Source organism: Oryx dammah, unplaced genomic scaffold (assembly GCF_014754425.2).
Source record: "Oryx dammah isolate SB20612 unplaced genomic scaffold, SCBI_Odam_1.1 HiC_scaffold_6, whole genome shotgun sequence".
Lineage (NCBI taxonomy): Eukaryota > Metazoa > Chordata > Mammalia > Artiodactyla > Bovidae > Oryx > Oryx dammah.
In genome coordinates, this window is record NW_024070190.1 from 11,537,625 (window position 1) to 11,560,101 (window position 22,477).

The 22,477-nt window shown below is 42.9% G+C and overlaps 1 protein-coding gene across 1 annotated transcript; it reads left to right on the forward strand.

Annotated features, from left to right (window-relative positions):
• The first annotated feature begins 21,969 nt into the window (after window positions 1–21,969).
• LOC120865114 (40S ribosomal protein S17-like) lies at window positions 21,970–22,477 on the forward strand. Its single transcript, XM_040242123.1, has one exon. The coding sequence runs from the start codon at window positions 21,989–21,991 to the stop codon at window positions 22,475–22,477; it is 489 nt and encodes a 162-aa protein (XP_040098057.1). The 5' UTR covers window positions 21,970–21,988.

Here is a 22,477-nt window from a genome sequence, read left to right on the forward strand (position 1 = left end):
TTTGATAGAAATAAAATTATTTATTTAAGAGAGATCTTAGAACAAAAAGGAAGCATTTCCAAATATCCAACGTTCTACATTTTTTGAATTGTTATGAGAAAGTGGGAAATTCTAAATTCTAAAATTGCTTCCTTAGAGATTCTTTGGCCAAGGCAAAGAAAAATGTGAGCAACATAAAACTGTTTCTCCATTTTAATTCCTTGCTGTGCTGTGCTGTACGATGCTTGAGATGTTACAGAGTGGAGCCCACCAGGCTTCTCTGTCCATGGGGGTTCTCCAGGGAAGAATACTGGAATGGGTTGCCATGCCCTCCTTCAGGGGATCTCCCAACCCAGGGATCAAACCTGGGTCTCCTGCATTGACGTGGAATCTTTACTGTCTGAGCCACCAGGGAAGCCCAAGAATGCTGGAGTGGGTAGCCTGTCCCTTCTCCTGAGGATCTTCCCGACCCAGGAATCGGATCGGGGTCTCCAGCACTGCAGGCAGATTCTTTACCAGCTGAGCTATCAGGGAAGCCCCTTTAATCCCTTAAGCACAACTAAAATATGACAGCCTTTCTTCTCGCTAGTCCTCTTTCTCCACTCTGCGCTCCTCTATCTTTTCTGCCCCTGCCCGACCTCAATCGGCCCCTTTCCTTCCTGAAGAGCCAGAAACTTGAAAGTTCAATTATTTTTTCAATGTAAATCCTCCTCAGAACAGAGACAACCCCTTACAATTGATATTAAGCCCTCTTGTTGCTCTGAGCTGAGGGCCATTGTCAAAGTTTTTCCAAAGTCTTTGGAGCAATTTACAGAGGAGTTTAAAATAGTCCTAGGGGGACTCCCTGGTGGTGCAGTGGCTCAGACTCTGCACTCCCGATACAGAGGCCCAGGTTCAATTCCTTGTCAGCGAACTAGATCCCACATGCTGCAACTAAGACCCACAACCAAATAAGCAAATATTTAAAAAAAATAAAAATAAAATAGTCTTAGAACATGTAATCCAAAACTCACAGATCTATACCAGTTAGTTCATGTATTAGTAGGAACCTCAGGTGCAAAATAAATAAATAAAGGTTGAAAAAGCAGAATGGGAAGGTCTAAGGATGACTTAAAACGGCAGAGGGAATCAGAGGAATTTAGAAAAGCTGCAGGTGTTGAACAAGATTTTTTGAAAGCTCCTCCCAGCTCTTCCCTATGAAAACAGATTGAGCTCTGATTCAGTCCTACAAGCAAAAAAAAAAAAAAAAAAAAAAAATCCATTGGAGAAACTAGAAACAGGCTCTTTTCCACCTATAGACAGCATTCCAAAGTAGATCCTTAAGCAACTGTGACCTCACTTTTTATAAATGGCTTTAATCCAGAAATAAGGGATTTAATATACATGCAATAGCTAGAATGGGAAAGAGCCCCACTGCCAGACCTCCAGCCCCTTGCTGAGCAATCCAAAAGGAAAAATAAGGCTCAGAATAAACTCAAGATCTTACAGAAGTTTCAGTAAACTACAGTCCATGGGCCAAGACCCTGACCTTCTGCCTGTTTTTGCAAATAAAACTTTGATGGAACATAGTCACCCTTATGTTTACACACTGTCTCTGGCTGCTTTCACAACCACAGAGTTAAAAGACCGCAGCAGAGCTGCATGGCTTGCATAGTCCAGAATGTCACTATCTGCCTGCAGGAAAAGGTGGCCAATCCTTGGTATCACAAATAAAACAGTCATTAATCCCCAAAGGAGGGAATCTCTAGGCAAAGGCCCTTCTAGAAAGAATGAGGTAAAAACAGTTGTTCTGCCTTAGCTAAGAAACTGAAGGGAGAAAAAAATGAAGTGATTGACCAACTAAAATGCTCCAGTGGGAAAGTAAGCACTTAACTTTATATTTTATCCTTTAATCAGAAGGAGAAACCTCTTTAAATATTAACAGACAATACTGCCAAATTTTAATTAATTCAGGTGCTATAGAATAAAAATAATAATGACATAATGTATAAACTTTAAACCTCCACTGTCTTAGAGTCAACAACATGTCAGTTGGTGGGTATCTCTAATAACCTTCAAATGTTCCCAATGCCAAAACAGTCTCCCTCCAGACCTGTAACCAATCTTTCCTCCTCCTGAATCACCAGCTTCAGATGTAACTTAATAGGGAGGGGTTACTGTGCAAATAAAATGCCAGATTAAATGTTCTCCAGGGGGCTTCTTCCTTGAAATTCCCCCAGACTCCCGTATCACATGAGATCATAGCTAATCTGGATGTTCACTTACTGTTACTCTAGTATCTGAATTAAGCCCAGATTGAAGATATAGAGAAGGTCCAAACATTTTTTAGGAATAGGCAGGATTTAGGAACTACAGTGAAGGTTCAGATTGATTTTTCTAAATCTCTGTCCAAACTGCCATGGTAGGGGCCGCGCAAGCCAGTTGTGTCCGACACATTGCAACCTTCTAGACTGTAGCCTGCCAGGCTTCTCTGTCCATGAGATTTTTCAGGCAAGAATACTGGAGTGGGTTGCCATTTCCTGCTCCAAGGAATCTTCTCAACCCAGAGACTGAACCCGAGTCTCCTGTGTCTCCTGCACAGGTGGATTCTTTACCACTGGGAAGCCAAACTGCATAGCATCCTGTTAAACAAGAAGCTAAAGAAGGACTTTGGAAAAGATCCTAATTCTGGGAATGATTGCGGGCAGTTGGAGAAGAGGGTGACAGAGGATGAGATGGATGGATGGATGAATGGCATCACCCACTCAACGGGCATGAGTTTGAGCAAACTCTGGGAGATAGTGAAGGACAGGGAAGCCTGGTGTGCCATAGTCCATGGGGTTGCAAAGAATCAGACACGACTTAGCGACTAAAACCAATCAGTAAAAGTCTTAAATAGGGCTTCCCTGGTGGTCTAGTGGTTAAAACCTGCCTGCCAACGCAGGGGACATGGGTTCAGTCTCTGGTCTGGGAAGATCCCACCTGCCAAGGAGCACCTAAGCCCATGTGCCAGCGCTGCTGAAGCCTGTGCACGAGAGCACATGCCTCACAACGAGAGAAGCCACCACAAGAAGCCCTTGAACCTCAGCGAGGAGTAGGCCCCCGTCACTGCATCTAGAGAAAGCTCGTGTGCTGCAACGAAGACGTAGTGCAGCCCCCAAAGATTAATATTAAAATGAAAAAAAGCATAACAGAGAAAAAGCTTGTACCAATCCACACTCAGGGTTGTAAATAGAGCAGACAGTCCTTGCTTCCCTGCAGTACCAAACCCACGTCTCATTTCATACTAGTGCCTCCTGAGGCTGCATATTTAACAGCTTGTAGATTTGCCTTCTGCTTACCTCAGCGTCAAGGCTTCCCTCGTGGCCCAGATGGTAAAGACTCTGCCCGCAATGTGGGAGACCTGGGCCCGATCCCTGGGTTGGGAAGATTCCCTGCAGGAGGGCATGGCAACCCGCTCCAGTATTCTTGCCTGGAGAATCCCCATGGACAGAGGAGTCTGGCTGGCTACAGTCCACAGGGCTGCAAAGAGTCAGACACAACTGAAAGACTAAGTATAGCATGTACCTCAGCATCAGTATTGATTGATTGTTCATCGCCCAGGGGCAATGAGCAATACGCCAGGCCCACTGTACCCCAGGGGTTTAGAATCTCCCTCCTACTTTTCGCAAGTCTTCAGCCATGGTCTCAAGGACCTTCATTTCCCTAGGACTTACTCTTTCCTGGGCTTCCGAGGTGGCACAGCGGTAAAGAAACTGCCTGCCAGTGCAGCAGGTGCAAGAGACTCAGGTCCCGAACCCCTGGGTCGGGAAGATCTCCTGGAGCAGGAAATGGCAATGGGCTCCAGTATTCTTGCCTGGAAAATCGCATGGACTCAAGAGCCTGGTGGGCTACAGTCCGTGGGGTTGCTGTGAGAGGCACACAACTGAGCAAGTACGCACGCGCTACTTTTAACCACTGTATAATGACTTTTTGCTGTGTTCTGAAGATAACCACTGTATAACGACTTTTTGCTGTGTTCTGAAGATGAGGGGAGCTCTGAGACTGTTTCCATCCGTTTCAGTGTTTTAGCTCAGAAAGGGGGAAGGTTTCCAAAGAGAAGTTACAGTTTTGTCAAAGTAAAGTTAATTTCCTAGGACATGTTTCATCCCAAGATATCCTGCAGGGGCCTGCAGCACAAGGCCCCTGTGCCCCCATCTCTTTGACTACAGGAAGCAGTATTCATTCAGCCTCCACGACCTTCCCCAAACTCCAATGGGCCGATTCAAGCAGTTGTTAATTGAGGAAGGGAGGGATGTGAGACTAGGGAGAAACAGTCAAGTAGGCTTCAGGCAAGGTCCTGCTTCCCCATCAAGGGATACACAGAACAACATCTTTGAGCTGTCTTGCCAATACTTAACGCCCCCTTCAGGTGGGGAAGTTAGTGACTCATGATGGTATGCTGCCCACAAGCATGTAGGCCCTGGACCAGTTGAACTTGAAGGTTGATGATGCCGACTCCTACTTATCTCACCACCAACCCATCAGAAGAATGTCCATGAGCTGATCACACCCTCTTTGGACAATTAATATGAAACTTCTCCCGATCTTCCCCAAATGTGGACACTTGGTTTGAGGGCATGAGCCCACTGGGTCCCCCTTTGCCTGGCAAAGCAATAAAGCTATTCTTTTCTACTTCACCCAAAACTCTGTCTCTGAGATTTGATTTGGCACTGGTGCACAGAGAAGCTGAGCTTTCAGCATCACCAAGGTGGTGACACACGGCAGGAACTTCAAAACTTTCCGAGGCCAGTTATTAAGAGACAATTAAGACTACAGATCAATTATACTTCAATTTAAAGAACAGAAGAAGATTCTTGGGTCTCACTGGCAGCTGCAAGCTGTGGCTTCCAGCTTCTCTGAAATTGCCTTGTCACCATGCGACTTTACCAAGTCCTTGGTAAGCAAATATCTTCCCCGGGACTCTAAACAGGAATGGGGCTTGAATAAGTTAAAATTAGCTCTTAACTGTCTCCCTCTCTGGCCTTCCTGGTTACCATAAGCCTTTCTATGTAATTGTACATGAGACTCACCTCCATGAGGATCATCAGAGGCCAGTAATCTACCACAGTCTGCCTTGGTCCAGTGGCAAAGCTAAGTCACATAAGTGCAGTAATCACAGCGGCCCAACTAGCCAAACTTGGTTTGTCTGTGTGCATTATTTTTTTATTTTAATTAGCTTATTTATTCATTACTGCAAATGGGTCTTCTCTAGCTGGAGCGAGCAGGAACTATCCTGTAGCTGCAGAGCTTGGGCTGCGCATCGCTTTGACATCTTTTGTTGCAGAGAATGAGCTCGAGGGCAGGGGCTTTGGTAGTTACTGCTGCGTTGGGGCTCACAGGTTTAGTTGCTCTAGGCCATGTGAGATCTTCCCTGAACAGGGATTGAACTCGTGTCTCCTGCATTGGCAGGCAGATTCTTAACCACTGGACAACCAGGGAAGTCTGGTGTGTATGTTTTTAATTGTGTAAAATAAATGCATATAACCTGAAGTTTTCCATTTTAATCATTTTTAAATTCAGTGACATTAATTACAGTGGCTATGCTGTGCAACCATCACCACTATTTATTTTGAAGTGCCCTTTCATCAACCTTTCATCTTTCCAAACAGAAACTCTGTAGCCATTAAGCAGGAACTCACTGTCACCGGTCCTCTCCCCGCATTTCCTGGCAACTTTTAATCTGCTTTCTCTCGCTATGATTTGGAGAGTTTACCTAAGTGGAATCATACATTTGTCCTTTTGTGTTAGGCTTATTTCACCTAGTATAATTTTTTCATGGTTCATCTTTGTTGTGGAATACATTAGAATCTCATTTCTTTTTATGACTGAATAATATACTATTGCAAATACCACATTTTGTTTATTTATTCATCTACTGATAGATAGATGTGTTGTTTCTATTTTTGGCTATTGTGAATAATTCTGCTATGAACATTGATGTACAAGCTTGTGTACTGCTTAGGTCCCTGATTTCAGTTCTTTGGGGTGTATACCTGGGAGTGGAATTGCCAGCTTATATGGTAATTCTGTTTAACTTTCTGAGGAACTGCCAAACTTTTTTTCACAGAAGCTGCACAATTTTACAACCTGATAGGCAGTGTATAATTGTTCCAATTTCACTGCATCCTTGCTAACACTTGCTATGTCTGTTTTTTTAATTATCACCGTCATACTTAGTGTGACGTGGTAGCTCATTGTGGTTTAGATTTGCATTTCCCTTCATTCACTGGGTCAGGAAGAGTGAAGAAGGAAATGGCAACCCACTCCAGTATTCTTGTCTGGGAATCCTAAGGACTGGGAAGCCTGGTGGGCTACAGACCATAGGGTCGCAAAACAGTCAGACACGATTTCCTGACGAAACAACAACAGATTGACTAACGGTATCTAGCTTCTTTTCATCAGCTAACTTTTGACTTGCATAACTTCTTCGGAGAAAAGTTTACTGAAGTCCTTTGCCCATTTTAAAATTGAAATATCTTCTTGTTGAAATGTAGTTCTTTAGATGTTCTGAGTATTAAACCTTTTCACATATATGATTTGCAAATATTTTCTTCCATTCTTCAGGTTATCTTTTAACTTTCTTGAGTGTCCTTTGATGCACAAATGTTTTAGGTTTTTTTCTTTTTTTAAATTTATTTATTTTTAATTGAAGGATAATTGCTTTACAATATTATGTTGGTTTCTGCCAAACATCAACGTTGATTAGCCATAGGAATACATATGTCCCCTCCCCCTTAAACCTCCTGCCCAAGTTTTAGTTTTGATGGCATCCAACTGATATTTTTCTTGTGTTTTTGGTGTCAAACTTAAGAGCACATTGCCAAATCCAAGGTCATGAAGATCTTCCCTGGGGCTTCCCTGGCAGTCCAGAGGTTAAGACTCTGTACTTCCAATGCAGGGGGCTCAGGGTTCGGAGAAGGCAATGGCACCCCTCTCCAGTACTCTTGCCTAGAAAACCCCATGGACGGAGGAGCCTGGTGGGCTGCAGTCCATGGGGTTGCTAAGAGTCAGACACGACTGAGCTACTTCAATTTTACTTTTCACTTTCACTTTTCACTTTCATGCATTGGAGAAGGAAATGGCAACCCACTCCAGTGTTCTTGCCTGGAGAATCCCAGGGACAGGGGAGCCTGGTGGGCTGCTGTCTATGGGGTCACACAGAGTTGGACATGACTGAAGCGACTTAGCTGCAGGGTTAGTCCCTGGTCAGGAAACTAAGATCCCACATGCCATTCGGCACAGAAAACAACAATTTTGCTCTTAAAGTCTGACCCATTTATTATTTTCTTTAATCCATTTTGAGTTAATTTTTGTGACTGGTGTGAGGTAAGAGTCCAATTTCATTCTTTTACGTGAGGCTGTCCAGTTTTCTCAGTACCGTTTGTTAAAGAGACTGTTCTGTCTTCATTGAATGGTCTTGGCACTCTTGTGGAAAATCAGTTGACTGTGGATGTGCCAGTCTATTTCTGGGCTCTTTCAGGTCTATCTAGTTCATTGGTCTGTGTGTCTGTCCTTATGCCAGTTCCACAGTGTTTTGATTACTGGAGCTTTGTAGAAGGTTTTAAAATTGGAAAGTGTGAGCCTTCCATGTTTGATCTGTTTTAGGATCTCCTTTAAATCTGATGGTCCTTTCTGCTGAACAATCTTTGTTATTCATTGAAAATACACATTTCTCAGTATGTAGGTTTATCTCCTATGAAATCCTGTTTCTTCTCCCTTACTTATTTCCATTCATCATTACAATACCTTGACCCTGGTATTCTTCTATCACTTGATGGGAAAACTCATAACCATCTAACTTCTGTTCATGAATGAATAGATATATCAGAAATTTTAGCAAAATGCAGGCTTAATTGTGTTGGTTGATGGGCCATATCTTCGGACTGAACAAAAAAAATACCCTGTAACACATTCACTTTATCTCTAAAACCTGGTCTTTTGGCAGTTGCAAAATGTGCCCAGATGGCAAAATTCACTCACCAGGGCTTGCCAGATAGCTCCAGATAAGAAGGTTTAATATATGCACAGAGGTTGTCCGTGGTTTTGGAATGCTTTTGAAACAAAAAGGACTCTTACCCTCGGCAGAAAACCCAATTAGGAATGGGAGCATATCCAAGAAGAATAGAGTAAGGTGTGAGGGCCCTGAGCCAGAGTGAAGACCACCCCCTCGTCCCAGTGTTTGTGATCCATCCCGTGTTCTTTTTTCAGATGTAAACGCTGAACCTAGTGTAAAGCTGCTGGCATATTATTTGTTTGCTTGTGTGTTTTTTTAAATTTAAGCAGACAATTTCTCTTAAAATAGAGTTGGCAAAGGGGGTGAGAATGAGGCTGAAGACAAATCTTGTTGTCGCCTGTGTGGCTGGGACTTACTCTGCTCCTAACTCTCTCTGGCTGATAGGGCACCCTTACAATCCGACAGAGGGTTTGGGCTCTAAGTACCTGAAAGGACAAGCCAAAGTCTGGGAAGGAGTTAGGCTGCCTGGAATCCCCCATGCTGCTTTCAAAGGCAAAGAAGACTGAAATACAACTGGAAGAAGGACTTTAAGAAGGATAGACTCACTGAGAAATCAGTTATTTTAAAAATAGCAGATTTGAGAAATGGGAGAATTCTTTATTCATCTTTGATTTACAAAATAACAATTTAAAATTCAGATGTTCTTCCCTCTTAGCTGCATCCTCAAATTATCTCAGTGTAATTCTTGATCTGGGTTACCTTGCTCTCTCACCTTGCCTGTGATATATAAACTAGGATGTCCTCCTCTCCCTCTTAAAATCTACTACCCCAAAGTGAAATGAAACCCACCCTCTTTCTTTGACTCAGGGGAAGATGGCTATTTCTGAATACATTTCTCTTTACTTTCCTAAAAGTTTTCCCTTAACTATTCAAGCCTAAAAAGTTTATTTTCTAGTTACAGATGAACTATTTTCTTGGCCTTTTTTCTACCTTAATGGAAAAGCTAACTGAAGACTGTTTGGGGAACAGTTCCTTGGGAACTTCAACTCCCAGAGACTGGAAGCACCTACAGTCAGGGTATCTGAGCTCAGGTCTGGTTTCCTGGTCTTTAAGCCAGTTGTTCTCAGGCAAGACACTTAACTTTATCCATAAAATATGGATAATAATATGCATTCCATCTGCTTAATCAGCTGTTGTGATGACAAAATGAGATAATGTCTGAGAATGTGCTCTTTAAAAGGGACACAGTACAAAACATGGTTATCTGTGAGTGGTAGGATTATAGGCCATCTGATTTTCTTCTTTGTGTTATCTATAACTTATACTTTAAAATATAACATTTAATTGTACTAAATGTTCTATATTTTTAAAAGAAAGCATACAGTGCTATACAAGTAAAAGTTATTAAAATCAATCTTCTTAATGGTGTCAGGGTGTCTTTGTGGGATCTGTGCATGCAGAAAATAGTTAAGCTATGTATATAAACATTAGATTGGGAAAAAGTGGAAACAATGACAAATTTTCTTTTCTTGGGCTCCAAAATTACCACAGACAGTGACTGCAGCAATGAAATTAAAAGACATTTGCTCCTTGGAAGAAAAACTGTGACAAACCAACTGCTGCTGCTGCTGCTAAGTCGCTTCAGTCGTGTCTGACTCTGTGCGACCCCATAGACGGCAGCCCACCAGGCTTCCCCGTCCCTGGGATTCTCCAGGCAAGAACACTGGAGTGGGTTGCCATTTCCTTCTCCAGTGCATGAAAGTGAGAAGTGAAAGTGAAGTCACTGAGTCGTGTCCAACTCTCAGCGACCCCGTGGACTGCAGCCTACCAGGCTCCTCCATCCAGGGGATTTTCCAGGCAAGAGCACTGGAGTCGGGTGCCATTGCCTTCTCTGGTGACAAACCAGACAGCATATTAAAAAGGAGAGACATTGCTTTGCTGACAAAGATCCATCTGGTCAAAGCTAGACTTTGTCTAGTAGTTATGTAGAGATGTGAGAGTTGGACCATAAAGAAAGCTGAGCACAGAAGAATTGATGCTTTCGAACTGTGGTGCTGGAGAAGACTCTTGAGAGTCCCTTGGATTGCAAAGAGATCAAACCGGTCAGTCCTAAAGGAAATCAACCCTGAATGTTCATTGGAAGGACTGATGCAGAAGCTGAAGCTCCAATTCTTTGGCTACCAGATGTGAAGAGCTGACTCAAAGGAAAAAACTTTGATGCTGGGAGAGATTGAGGGCAGGAGGAGAAGAGGGTGACAGAGGATGAAATGGTTGGATAGCATCATCAACTCAATGGAAATGAGTTTGAACAGACTCCAGGAGATAGTGAAGGACTGGGAAATCTGATATGCTGCAGTTTATGGGTTTGCAAAGGGTTGGACACGACTTAGTGACTGAACAGCAATATAAACTTTAAGCAAAATAGAAATAGGACTTTGGATAGTTCTAAGAAGTAAACCAATTCTTAGAAAATTGGTTCGTTTAGATACAACAAATGGCTTTACCTAGAGGTAGTAGAGTCCTATGACTGAGAATTCAACCTCTAGTTTCTCCAATGCCTGCCAACACTGAGTATTCACCTAGTATCTCTCCTCCGGTTGTCAGATCTCAGGATCTTCCAGCTCTGTGAGAGGTCTGACTTTTTGTTTTTGGTTGCACTGGCTCTTCATTGCTGCTCATGAGCTTTCTCTAGTTCTAGCAAGCAGCAGCTACGCTTCATTGTGGGGCACAGGCCTCTCTTTGTGGGGGCTTCTCTTGATGCAGAGCACAGGCTCTCAGCCCACAGGATTTAATAGTTGCAGCAGGTGGGTTCAGTAGTCATGGTGCATGTGCTTAGCTGCTCTGAGGCATGTGGAATCTTCCCAGACCAGGGACTGAACCATGTCCCCTGTACTGGCAGGGAGATTCTTATCCACTGTACCTCCAGGGAAGTCCTGACCACTGTTCTTTGTCATCACACCTCATGCCTGGGCAGCCACATGTTCATCAACAGCTTTAGGATGGCTGGCACACAAAATTCTGGACCACTCTGCATAGCTCTCTCCTCTCCATGTTCTGCCTGATGAGTTTCAGCTGCCTCTGTTCTCCATGGTTCCAGAATTGAACCCTCCCCACTCTGCTGGAATTCTGGAAGTGCCTCTGGATGGCGAGTCAGGGCAATCATATTTGTGACTGTCTTATTTGTGATCACTCTCTCAGGGACCACAGTCGCTTGTTGCCTGTTATCTAGTAAGCAAAAGCAGCTGTTTCCTAGGTTTTGTTCCTTTTTCTAGTTGATTTGGGTGGGAGAGCAACATTGGTACCAGTTACCCCATATAGCCAGAGTCAAAAGTCCTCAAACAAATTTTTGAAGTTAGGGGCTTCATCTCCTAAAGGAGATTGCTCATATTCTGGATTAGAAATTTGATGAGTGCAGAACTTTACTGGGCTCAAAAAGGAGCCAGAAAAGAGGCTCCAGGTGGGCATCTAATATAGGCCAATGGCCTAAGGATCATGATAAATAGTAGCAGATTACCCAGAGGGCAGGCTCCAAGAATAAGGGAAACACTGGGAGGTCTTCTTCTACTTCACACTTTTGCCTGGAGCCCACCTTGGGAAGGACAAGGTGCAATGATGGCTTTCTTCATCTCTAGGTCCACTTAACCTGCCACTGGTCTTCTAAATGGAAGCTCCCCATATGCCTCAAAACTATGTGGACTTCCCTGGTAGTCCAGTGATTAAGAATCTGCCTTCCAATGCAGGGGACATGGGTTCAATCTCTGGTCCAGGAAGATCCCACAAGCAAGGGGGCAACTAAGCCTGTGTATCACAACCACTGAGCCCACACTCTAGAGCCCGTGCTCTGCAACCACGGAAGCCAGCGCAATGAGAAGATCACTCTCTGAAGCCAGAGAAAGCCATGCACGGTAGAATCCAGTGCAGCCAAAAATGAAATAAATAAACATAAATTTAAAATATATGTATCCAACCAACTTCTATATTGTTTCCTCCAAAGACTGCTCCTCCTCCTTATGTTCCTTCTTTTGGGAGAATCAGCAGCATTCACCTGCTGTCTTCCCTGAAACAGAAAGTTAGGCCACCCCTTGCCTTCTCTTTCCTCCCTCAGACCTAGTCAGTCGCTGATATCTGTCAGTCTGATGGCCTCCACTTTACCCATGATGAAGGCACCTTGTCCATCTGTGTTCTCCTATATGTCTCATATAATAGGTGTTCAAGAGACAGTTACTGATGGACTTTCCTGGTGGTACAGTGGGTAAGAATCCGCCTGCCAATGCAGGGGACATGGTTCGATCCCTGGTCCCAGAAGATTCCATATGCCGCGGAGCAACTAAAGGCCATGTGCCGCAACTGCTGAATCTCTGTGTGCAACCACGGAAGCCCGCGCGCCTAGAGCCTGTGCTCTGTGTGTGCAACCACGGAAGCCCGCGCGCCTAGAGCCTGTGCTCTGCAACACAGGAGCCAGTGCAGTGAGAAGCCTGCACACCACAAGGAAGAGTAGCGCCCTCTCCACAGCTAGAGAAAGCCTGCTTGCAGCAACGAAGACCCAGTGCAAGCAAAAATAAATGATAAATAAATAAGCAAATTATCATTTAAAGAACGAGAGAGATAGTTACTGAGTGAAAGAATAAGTGAATAAATAGATCCTCACTGAGGGCTAAGGCCTTCTTTTCAGATGAACAGCTATGATAGTGTATAAAAGACAGCAGGAAAGAAACCCTCCAATTCATTGACCACAACTCTGCCAAAGGGATTGTTCTAAAGTGCTCTCAGTTCTTGTTATTCACTGGAGTTATGTTCTATGAAGTTGCCACAAATACTGAATTAGCAAATACCAAACCATCACTCCTAAGGGAAAATATAGGATTAGGTTCCTGAAAGGATTAGGTTCTGGTCATAACATTTTCATCAGCTAATCAGTATATAACCTTGTCTTATGTTCATTTCTGTTTAAGGACACCTTATTTAATCTATCTCGCTGATTCATTAATATTGAAGTCACAGCCACAGCATGCCTATGCATGCCTGGACAGTTTTACCTAACAGTGTTTTCTCCATAACACACATCAGCGTGTTCATGCCCAAAGGAGCAGGACAGCACTCCAGCATTTAAAAAAACAAAACTGCCAACAAAAAGTGCAAAAGTGCCCCCCCGCAGAAGAGGGGGCATTAAATAGACTACAAACAGTACATCTTTTAGGGTAGGAGTTGACGCAGGAAGGCAGAGATCCCCATGCTCCACCTCAGCTGGGGATGAGAGCTGGGAGATTCAGATTTTTCACTTCTCGGTTCAGGCCCACAGATGATCACAAAATACTGCAAGTGTTAATTTTGAGCTTACAGATAAATTTCACCAAGTAGACAAATTGGCAAATCCAGAACCTGCAAACATAGAGCCTGTAAATGATGAAGATGGATCACAGAACTCCATCATGTCACTCCCTGCCTGAACCCTCGGTGCCTTATTCCTGCCAGCAAGAAACTGAGCTTTGTCCACCCCATCTCAGTAATAGAACCAGGTCTGCATATTTAACTTCTGAGCTTACATGCTGGTCTCCTGGGCTTATTGAGGGGAGAAACTGTGTTCCTATCACATAATAAAGTGGCTGGCACATAGAAGTTATTTAATACATAGTAATTAAAAAAAATAAGTTAATAAACCAATAAAGTGAAAAAAAATAACAGTAGATCTCAGGGTATCTAAGATAGATGACAGAGAAGCCAATACTTTAAAACTGATTTCCAATTTATTGTTAATAAATTGCCCGGGGTAAGTGCATAAATCTATTTTTAGCACCAAACTTGCCACCAAAAAAATTGAAAAGGTAGTAATCTGTTGACCAGATCACACCACTCTTTGCCATGCAGTTGGATTAGCTGGTCGAGCTGAATAAAGCACAATTCACTTTTACTCTGCTGTGTGGAACACTGATGACTTTGTCTAGATTAATTCAGTCTGATGCTCCTGATTCTATTTACATTCCAATTTCCCTTTGCTGTTTGTGTGGATTCCTGGCCAATATGTGCTGAGAGCTTTTGGTCTTCTTCCACTTTCTGTCCCGTCAATTTTAACCCCATTGTTTGATATTCATTTAAATAGTGAGTAGTGCCAAATGGGGAAACTCCATGATTTTCAGTTCAGCTGTTATCTAAGTGGGATTTGCAAATAATTTTCCAACCAAAGGATTCTTGGAAATGCTGGCCATTATACAGAGGGCTTTTGAATGGTTTGTATCAACTTGATTCGTGTCAAATGAATGGCTTTTACTGTGTGTGACAGTCCCAGTGATCAGTGCAGTCATTCTCTCAACTCTCAATTTATTCAGGATAAAAAGGAAAGCGTGTGTAGATATATAGTCTCTGAGGGTAATTCTCAAATCTCTATATGCCACCAGTCATAAAATACTAGAGGCTTCCCTGGTGGCTCAGTGGTAAAGAATCTATCTTCAATGGAGATTTGGGTTCGATCCCTAAGTTGGGAAGATGCCCTGGAAGAGGGCATGGCAACCCATTCCAGTATTCTTGCCTGGTGAATCCCATGGACAGAAGAGCTTGGCAGCCTATATAGTCCTAGGGTCACAAAGAGTCAGACCCCCTCTGACTGAAGTGACTGGGCACCCACATGCCAAGTACTATGTTGCTTTGTTAAAGATATCTCTTATACCTCTCCTCTCCATCCTTAGAGCCAGGTCCTCAGTCTGGGGCCCAGCTTTAACTCCCACATGGATAGAGGAAGACATTCACTTCTTAATTGTTCTTTCCTCTTTCAGTGTCCCCTCCCCTACCACACCTGCCTTGAGCCCTGCCACATTAACGCTCTAAAACAGATTCTGCTCTCTCTTTTGAGAGAGAGCGCTCTCACCAATGTGGTGTGTGTGGTTAACTCTGTTCTCATAGGTTACCTCTGGAGATTTTCAGGATTAAATGATTCCTGGCCAAGAAACAAAAGCATAATCATCTCATTCCCCAGATGGATTTGGATGAACACTGGTAATAAAATCAGGTCTAACTCCAAGAGGAGACAGTGGAGAAGAGCCAGGCTGGGTCTTTAAGGAATCCCACATGAGACGACACCATACTTTAATACTGTATCAAGGTCTTGGGCTGCTTATCTCATCACCACTATCTGGGCCGTTGGACAGGTTCTGTTGGGAAATTGATTTTTTTTTCTTTGTTTCTATGCTTCTGCACTAGTAGGTTCAGTATTAAACATATGATACCTTTTGTTTGAAAAAATCAAGATGCAGATTTCATCATTCCTGCACTAAAAATATCTGTGCTCCCTCTCTGCTGAAGAGCAAAATCCCTGAGCTCTACCTGAACTTAATGGCTAATGAGCCCACCTGGTCTCTGGCATTCCTCAGCCTCAGTTATCTCCTTCATTCAGATTACCATCCTCATTCTTGCTCACAGGCCCCCTGTCCATCTCCTTGCTGTGGAGCTCATGTGGGCCTGTGTCCTGGAAAGTGAAACTGTTAGTCACTCAATCGTGTCCAACTCTTTGCGACCCTATGGACTGTAGCCTGCTAAGCTTCTCTGTCCATTGAATTCTCCAGGCAAGAATACTGGAAAAGGTTGCCATGCCCTCCTCCAGGGGATCTCCCCAACTCAGGGATTGAACCAGGGTCTCCTGCATCGCAGGTAGATTCTTTACCATCTGAGCTACCAGGGAAGACCCCCTATCCTGGGAGCCTCTCTTTTAACTCCTTAAAGGCCCAGAGAAGTCCAGCCCCACTTCCAAGGCCTTTCTCTGTTACTGGTCCCTATCTGTGAACTCCTGTAGTCTGTAGCATTCTATTTTGACGCTTATATTAATCAATAATACTTTTTATGTTCTTAACTCTTTCATAAATTTTTATCTGAACTGTAATCTCCTGGGGATTCAGGACTTATTTTAAGCCAGCACTGTCTGATAGAAATACACATTGTGAGCCACAAACGCAAGCCTCAAATGTAATTATAAATGTTCTAGAAGCCATATTAAAAAATAAACAGGTGAAATTAATTTTAATAGTATATTTATTTAACTAAATATATCCAAAATATTATTTCAAATGCAATCAATTATTAATAAGATACCTTACATTCTTTATTTCATACTAAGCCTTGGGAATCCAGTGCACAGCACATCTCAGTTTGGAGTGGCCACATTTTGGGTGCTCAGTGATCTTTTGGGGCTAGTGGCTACCATACTGAACAGCTTAGCCCTTGATATCCCACATGGGTGGGTGATGGTATAACATACACAGAGAATGTGAATCAACACATTGCTGTCACAGGGGAGGAATGTCTCCGGCACAAGTTTCAGTCCTTGACCCTGCTCTGTTTATTGTTTATTGTTGGCTTGGGTTGTGCAGTGGTTAAGAACATCCACTCTGCTGCAACAGATATATAGTTAACAATACTTTAACATTTGAAAAGCAGGTAGACTTCATGTTATGTGTTTATTACCACAATTTAAAAAAAAGAAAATAAGATCTGCTCTGAGTCAGAGTGACCTTAATTTCAAATCTCAGTACTACCAAACTACATATGTGAATGTGGGCAAGTTAATTTTCTTCTCTTAACTCTGGTTTCATCATCCATAAGTGGGGATAATTACACCAACCTCAAAGGAGTGTTGTGAAGAAAGTGAGATACTGTCTGTAGAATGCCTTACCCCAGTACACAGAACACATCAAGCCCTTAAAAATACGGGGTTTTACCACTATCATTATCACCATAAATGGTGTATTTATTAATATGGCAGAAGAGATAATTCTGGGAAAGACAGGTTAAGTTAAAGAATCAAAAAGCTTTTCCCAGATTGGATGCACTGGGTTGAATAAAGCAAGCTGAAATTTCTGTAGATAAGTGAAAGTATTGCATTTAGGTTAAAAAAATCCAACTACACAAAAATAAGCTTGCAGCTGAATTGTAGTTCATGTGAAAAGAAACAGTTATTTTATAAGTTGAAATTTAAATTAATTCTATAAATTAAAATTTATATTGGACTAAATATAGTTGGGATAAAATTATACCTTTTATTTCATTACATATTTAATGTAAAATGCAAATAGTACAAAAGGGTATAAAGAAAAAGGTTAAAAAAAATCTCCCTCTGAGAACTTCCCTTTCCTACTCCTTAGAAGTAAGGAGCCACCTTCTTACATGTCCTTCCAGGAATGCCTGGTGCCTAAATAAACATATATCTGTTTACCCTTTAAAAGTTTTAACACTTATGAGGATAGACTGTTATTCTCTAGTGCAACTTACTTGAAAAGGGGTTAAAAGTAAAGCCGGATTAAAGGTCAATATTATTCATAAATGGGATGTGTCAACTCCAAACTTTAATTTGATTTTAAACTTCAAAAGAAGTAGGCTAATGGCAAAATGAAGGAAATAGTCCAATGCTATTTAGAACTTGTCAAACACATCTGGGATTTTTCACTTTCATATGGACACTATCTTTTAAGAAAAACACTGACAAACTGTATGTGTCTGGTGGAGACTGATTAAGGGGACAAAGAATTCAAAACCATTGGCGAGCTGCAGGACCACAGGATGTTTAACCGGAGGCAGGAAAATCCCAGAGGAATGTGCCAGCTGTTTGCGTGGGAGGAAAAGCAGTCCTAACCACTTCAAGGAGCGCTGCTGGGACACTCCCTGGCACTTCAGTGGCTGAGACTCTGCAGTCCCAGTGCAGGGGGCCCAGATCTGATCCCTGATCAGAGAGCTAGATTCCACATGCCACAACTAAGACCCAGTGCAGACAAATAAATTAATTTAAAAAATTTATCTCTTTTAAAGGAGCAGTGTTGGAGCAGAACCAAGTTTCTAATCCTAGTGTTGGTCATGTCCGACTCTTTGTGACACCATGCACTAAAGCCCACCAGGTTCCTCTGTCCATGGGATTCTCCAGGCAAGAACGCTGGAGTGGGTAGCCATTCCCTTCTCCAGGAGATCTTCCCAGCCCAGGGATTGAACTTGAGTCTCCTGCATTGCAGGCAGATTCTTAACCACCTGAGCCACCAGGACAGCCCCAAGTTTCTAATAGTTGGAGGCATATTTTTGAGCAAGTAAAGACTCTTGTGGAGATAAATGAGATAATGCATGTGAAAGGGCTTTTAAAGTTGCCACCACTGAGGACAATTATTTCTAAAAATTCCAAAAGTCTGAAATCTGAATGGACACATTTCACCCAGTTTGACCCCCGATTATTTCAGATGTTTACGGAGAGGGTGGTACATCATCAGCAAAAAAAATTGCCATGTTCTTCAAAGCATTTCATGCCTTATCTCAGCATGACTTATGTTGTATCTCTGAGCCTGGCTCATTGCTTGGCACAAAGTAGATCAAAGTGCAAAAAAGAAAGGAAGGAAGAGGTGAGGGGGGTAGGAAGGAAGGGAGAAATGAATAAATGATATTAATCCAAGTATTTTCCGTTTTCTTTATGATTTTTCCCTCCCATTCCCTTGCCCATCTATTTTTCAGTCTCCTCCTGCCTGGATTCCTCACACACACTACTCTAGTCCTCCACCCACATCTCTCCCTCTTCTCTCCCACGAGATCTGAAGACAGTTCCTTTTCCTCTCTGAAGGGAATGTTATTGTCTGGTTAAGCTCCTCAGCTAGGGGCTTCATCTTGCACTTCAGAAAATCAAAGTGCAAGTGGTGCATTTTCCCCAAACGTTCCAATTCATCTACTGCATTTTCTAGGTTTGTGCACTCTCTTTGGCTTTTTTTTTTTTTTAACTTCAAAGGCCTGGTGAGTGAAGGCGTTTCCAAATACTGGTTGAAAGGTGCTCTCACCGTGATCTCTTCCATTTCAAGTATTTTAACCATCACCTCTAAGTGTCCACTCTGGTTCAGCCTTTCCCAACCAAACAGCTCCCTGGATTCTGTCTCTGGCATCTCCCCAGTAAGAAAACAGTGGCCTTTGTCAAGATCCCATCGTTTACGAGATAAGCAAACCTAAGCAAACCAGCTACCTTATTCCTTATTCATCAGCTGGAACTCTAATGCTCACCTCCCAGAGGTTGTGCAGGCTAAAGGAGAAAAATCTATGAGAAATCTATCAAGTGTTAGTTTTTTGTTTCCTATCTTTTGCTTGCTGCTGCTAAGTCACTTCAGTTGTGTCCAACTCTGTGCTTTGTTTACTGCCACCTAATTCAGGCCTTCATTTCCTCTTAATTCAAATACGCATTAGCAAGGACTTCCCTGGCAGTTCAGCGGATAAGACAATGCAGGGAGGGTAGGTACTATCTCTGGTCTGGGAGCTAAGATCCCACGTGTCTCGAGGCCAAAAAACCAAAATACAAAACAGAAGCAATATGTAACAAATTCAATAAAAACTTTCAAAACAGTCCACATCAAAACAAACAAACAAAAATCTTTAAAAAAAGAAAAGATGCATTTGCAATCAACAAAACTATTCTCCCTGGCTCTAGTCTCTGCCTCCACCTGCAAACTACTGAATATGCAAGTGCCAGAATGATCTAAGTTTCAGGCTATGTTGCTTTAAGGGGCTTCTCTGGTGGCTCAGACTGTAAAGAATCTGCCTGCAATGCAGGAGACCAGGGTCAATCCCTGGGTCAGGAAGATCCCCTTGAGAACGGAATGGCTACCCACTCCAGCATTCTTGCCTGGATAATTCCATGGACAGAGGAGCCTGGTGGGCTATACAGTCCATGGAATCAAAAAGAGTTGGACACAACGGCATCACTGACTCAATGGACGTGAATCTGACTGTCCACCTCTTTGTGACCCCATGAATCGCAGCACACCAGGCCTCCCTGTCCATCACCAACTCCCGGAGTTCACTCAGACTCACGTCCATCAAGTCTGTGATGCCATCCAGCCATCTCATCCTGGGTCGTCCCCTTCTCCTCCTGCCCCCAATCCCTCCCAGCATCAGAGTCTTTTCCAATGAGTGAACTCTTCGCATGAGGTGGCCAAAGTACTGGAGCTTCAGCTTTAGCATCATTCCTTCCAAAGAAATCCCAGGGTTGATCTCCTTCAGAATGGACTGCTTGGATCTCCTTGCAGTCCAAGAGACTCTCAAGTGTCTTCTCCAACACCACAGTTCAAAAGCATCAATTCTTCAGCACTCAGCTTTCTTCATAGTCGAACTCTCACATCAATACATGACCACAGGAAAAACCATAGCCTTGACTAGACGGACCTTAGTCGGCAAAGTAATGTCTCTGCTTTTGAATATGGTGTCTAGGTTGCTCATAACTTTTCTTCCAAGGAGTAGGCGTCTTTTAATTTCATGGCTGCAGTCACCATCTGCAGTGATTTTGGAGCCCCAAAAATAAAGTCTGACACTGTTTCTACTGTTTCCTCATCTATTTCCCATGAAGTGATGGGACCAGATGCCATGATCTTTGTTTTCTGAATGTTGAGCTTTAAGCCAACTTTTTCACTCTCCTCTTTCACTTTCATCAAGAGGCTTTTTAGTTCCTCTTCACTTTCTGCCATAAGGGTGGTGTCATCTGCATATCTGAGGTTATTGATATTTCTCCTGGCAATCTTGATTCCAGCTTGTGTTTCTTCCAGTCCAGCGTTTCTCATGATGTACTCTGCATAGAAGTTAAATAAGCAAGGGGACAACATACAGCCTTGACGCACTCCTTTTCCTCTTTGGAACCAGTCTGTTGTTCCATGTCCAGTTCGAACTGTTGTTTCCTGACTTGCATACAGATTTCTCAAGAGGCAGGTTAGGTGGTCTGGTATTCCCATCTCTTTCAGAATTTTCCACAGTTTATTGTGATCCACATAGTCAAAGGCTTTGGCATAGTCAATAAAGCAGAAATAGATGTTTTTCTGGAATTCTCTTGCTTTTTCCATGATCCAGTGGATGTTGGCAGTTTGATCTCTGGTTCCTCTGCCTTTTCTAAAACCAGCTTGAACATCAGGGAGTTCATGGTTCACATATTGCTGAAGTCTGGCTTGGAGAATTTTGAGCATTACTTTACTAGCATGTGAGATGAGTGCAATTGTGCAGTAGTTTGAGCATTCTTTGGCACTGCCTTTCTTTGGGATTGGAATGAAAACTGACCTTTTCCAGTCCTGTGGCCACTGCTGAGTTTTCCAAACTTGCTGGCATATTGAGTGCAGCACTTTCACAGCATCATCTTTCAGGCTTTGAAATAGCTCAACTGGAATTCCATCACCTCCACTAGCTTTGTTCGTAGTGATGCTTTCTAAGGTCCACTTGACTTCATATTCCAAGATGTCTGGCTCTAGATGAGTGATCACACCATCATGATCATCTGGGTCATGAAGATCTTTTTTGTACAGTACTTCCATGTATTCTTGCCACCTCTTCTTAATATCTTCTGCTTCTGTTAGGTCCAGACCATTTCTGTCCTTTATCGAGCCCATCTTTGCATGAAATGTTTCCTTGGTATCTCTAATTTCTTGAAGAGATCTCTAGTCTTTCCCATTCTGTTGTTCTCCTCTATTTCTTTGCATTGATCGCTGAGGAAGGCTTTTTTATTTCTTCTTGGTATTCTTTGGAACTCTGCATTCAGATGCTTATATCTTTCCTTTTCTCCTTTCCTTTTTCCTTTTCTTCTTTTCACAGCTATTTGTAAGGCCTCCCCAGACAGCCATTTTGCTTTTTTGCATTTCTTTTCCATGGGGATGGTCTTGATCCCTGTCTCCTGTACAATGTCACGAACCTCATTCCATAGTTCATCAGGCACTCTATTTATCAGATCTAGCCCCTTAAATCTATTTCTCACTTCCACTGTATAATCATAAGGGATTTGATTTAGGTCATACCTGAATGGTCTAGCGGTTTTCCCTACTTTCTTCAATTTGAGTCTGAATTTGGTAATAAGGAGTTCATGATCTGAGCCACAGTCAGCTCCTGGTCTTGTTTTTGTTGACTGTATAGAGCTTCTCCATCTTTGGCTGCAAAGAATATAATCAATCTGATTTTGGTGTTGACCATCTGGTGATGTCCATGTGTAGAGTCTTCTCTTGTGTTGTTGGAAGAGGGTGTTTGTTATGAAATGCTTAGTAGCTCCTTTACCAAGGACCCGCCAACATGGGTCGCGTTCGCACCAAAACCGTAAAGAAAGCGGCCTGGGTCATCATTGAGAAGTACTACACGCGCCCCGGCAATGACTTCCACACCAACAAGCGGGTGTGTGAGGAAATCGCGATTATTCCCTGCAGGAAGCTTGGCAATAAGATTGCAGGCTACATCACACATCTGACAAAATGGATTCAAAGAGGCCCGGTGAGAGGTATTTCCAACAAGCTGCAGGAGGAGGAGAGAGTGAGGAGAGACAATTATGTGCCTGCGGTCTCAGCCCTGGATCAGGAAATCATTGAAGTAGATCCTGACCCTGAAGAAATGCTGAAGCTCTTCGACTTTGGCCGCCTGTCCAACTTGCAGGTCACTCAGCCTACAGTTGGGATGAACTTCAAAACACTGCGTGGAGCCGCTTTAGTCTTTCTGCTGTGCTGTAATATTTTCAATAAACCTCGGACAACAACAACAACAACAAAAATGCTTAATAGCTACCCCTGA

Coding starts and splice junctions, on each gene's coding strand:
- LOC120865114 (XM_040242123.1), top strand. CDS start 21,989: ATGGGTCGCGTTCGCACCAAAACCGTAAAGAAAGCGGCCTGGGTCATC.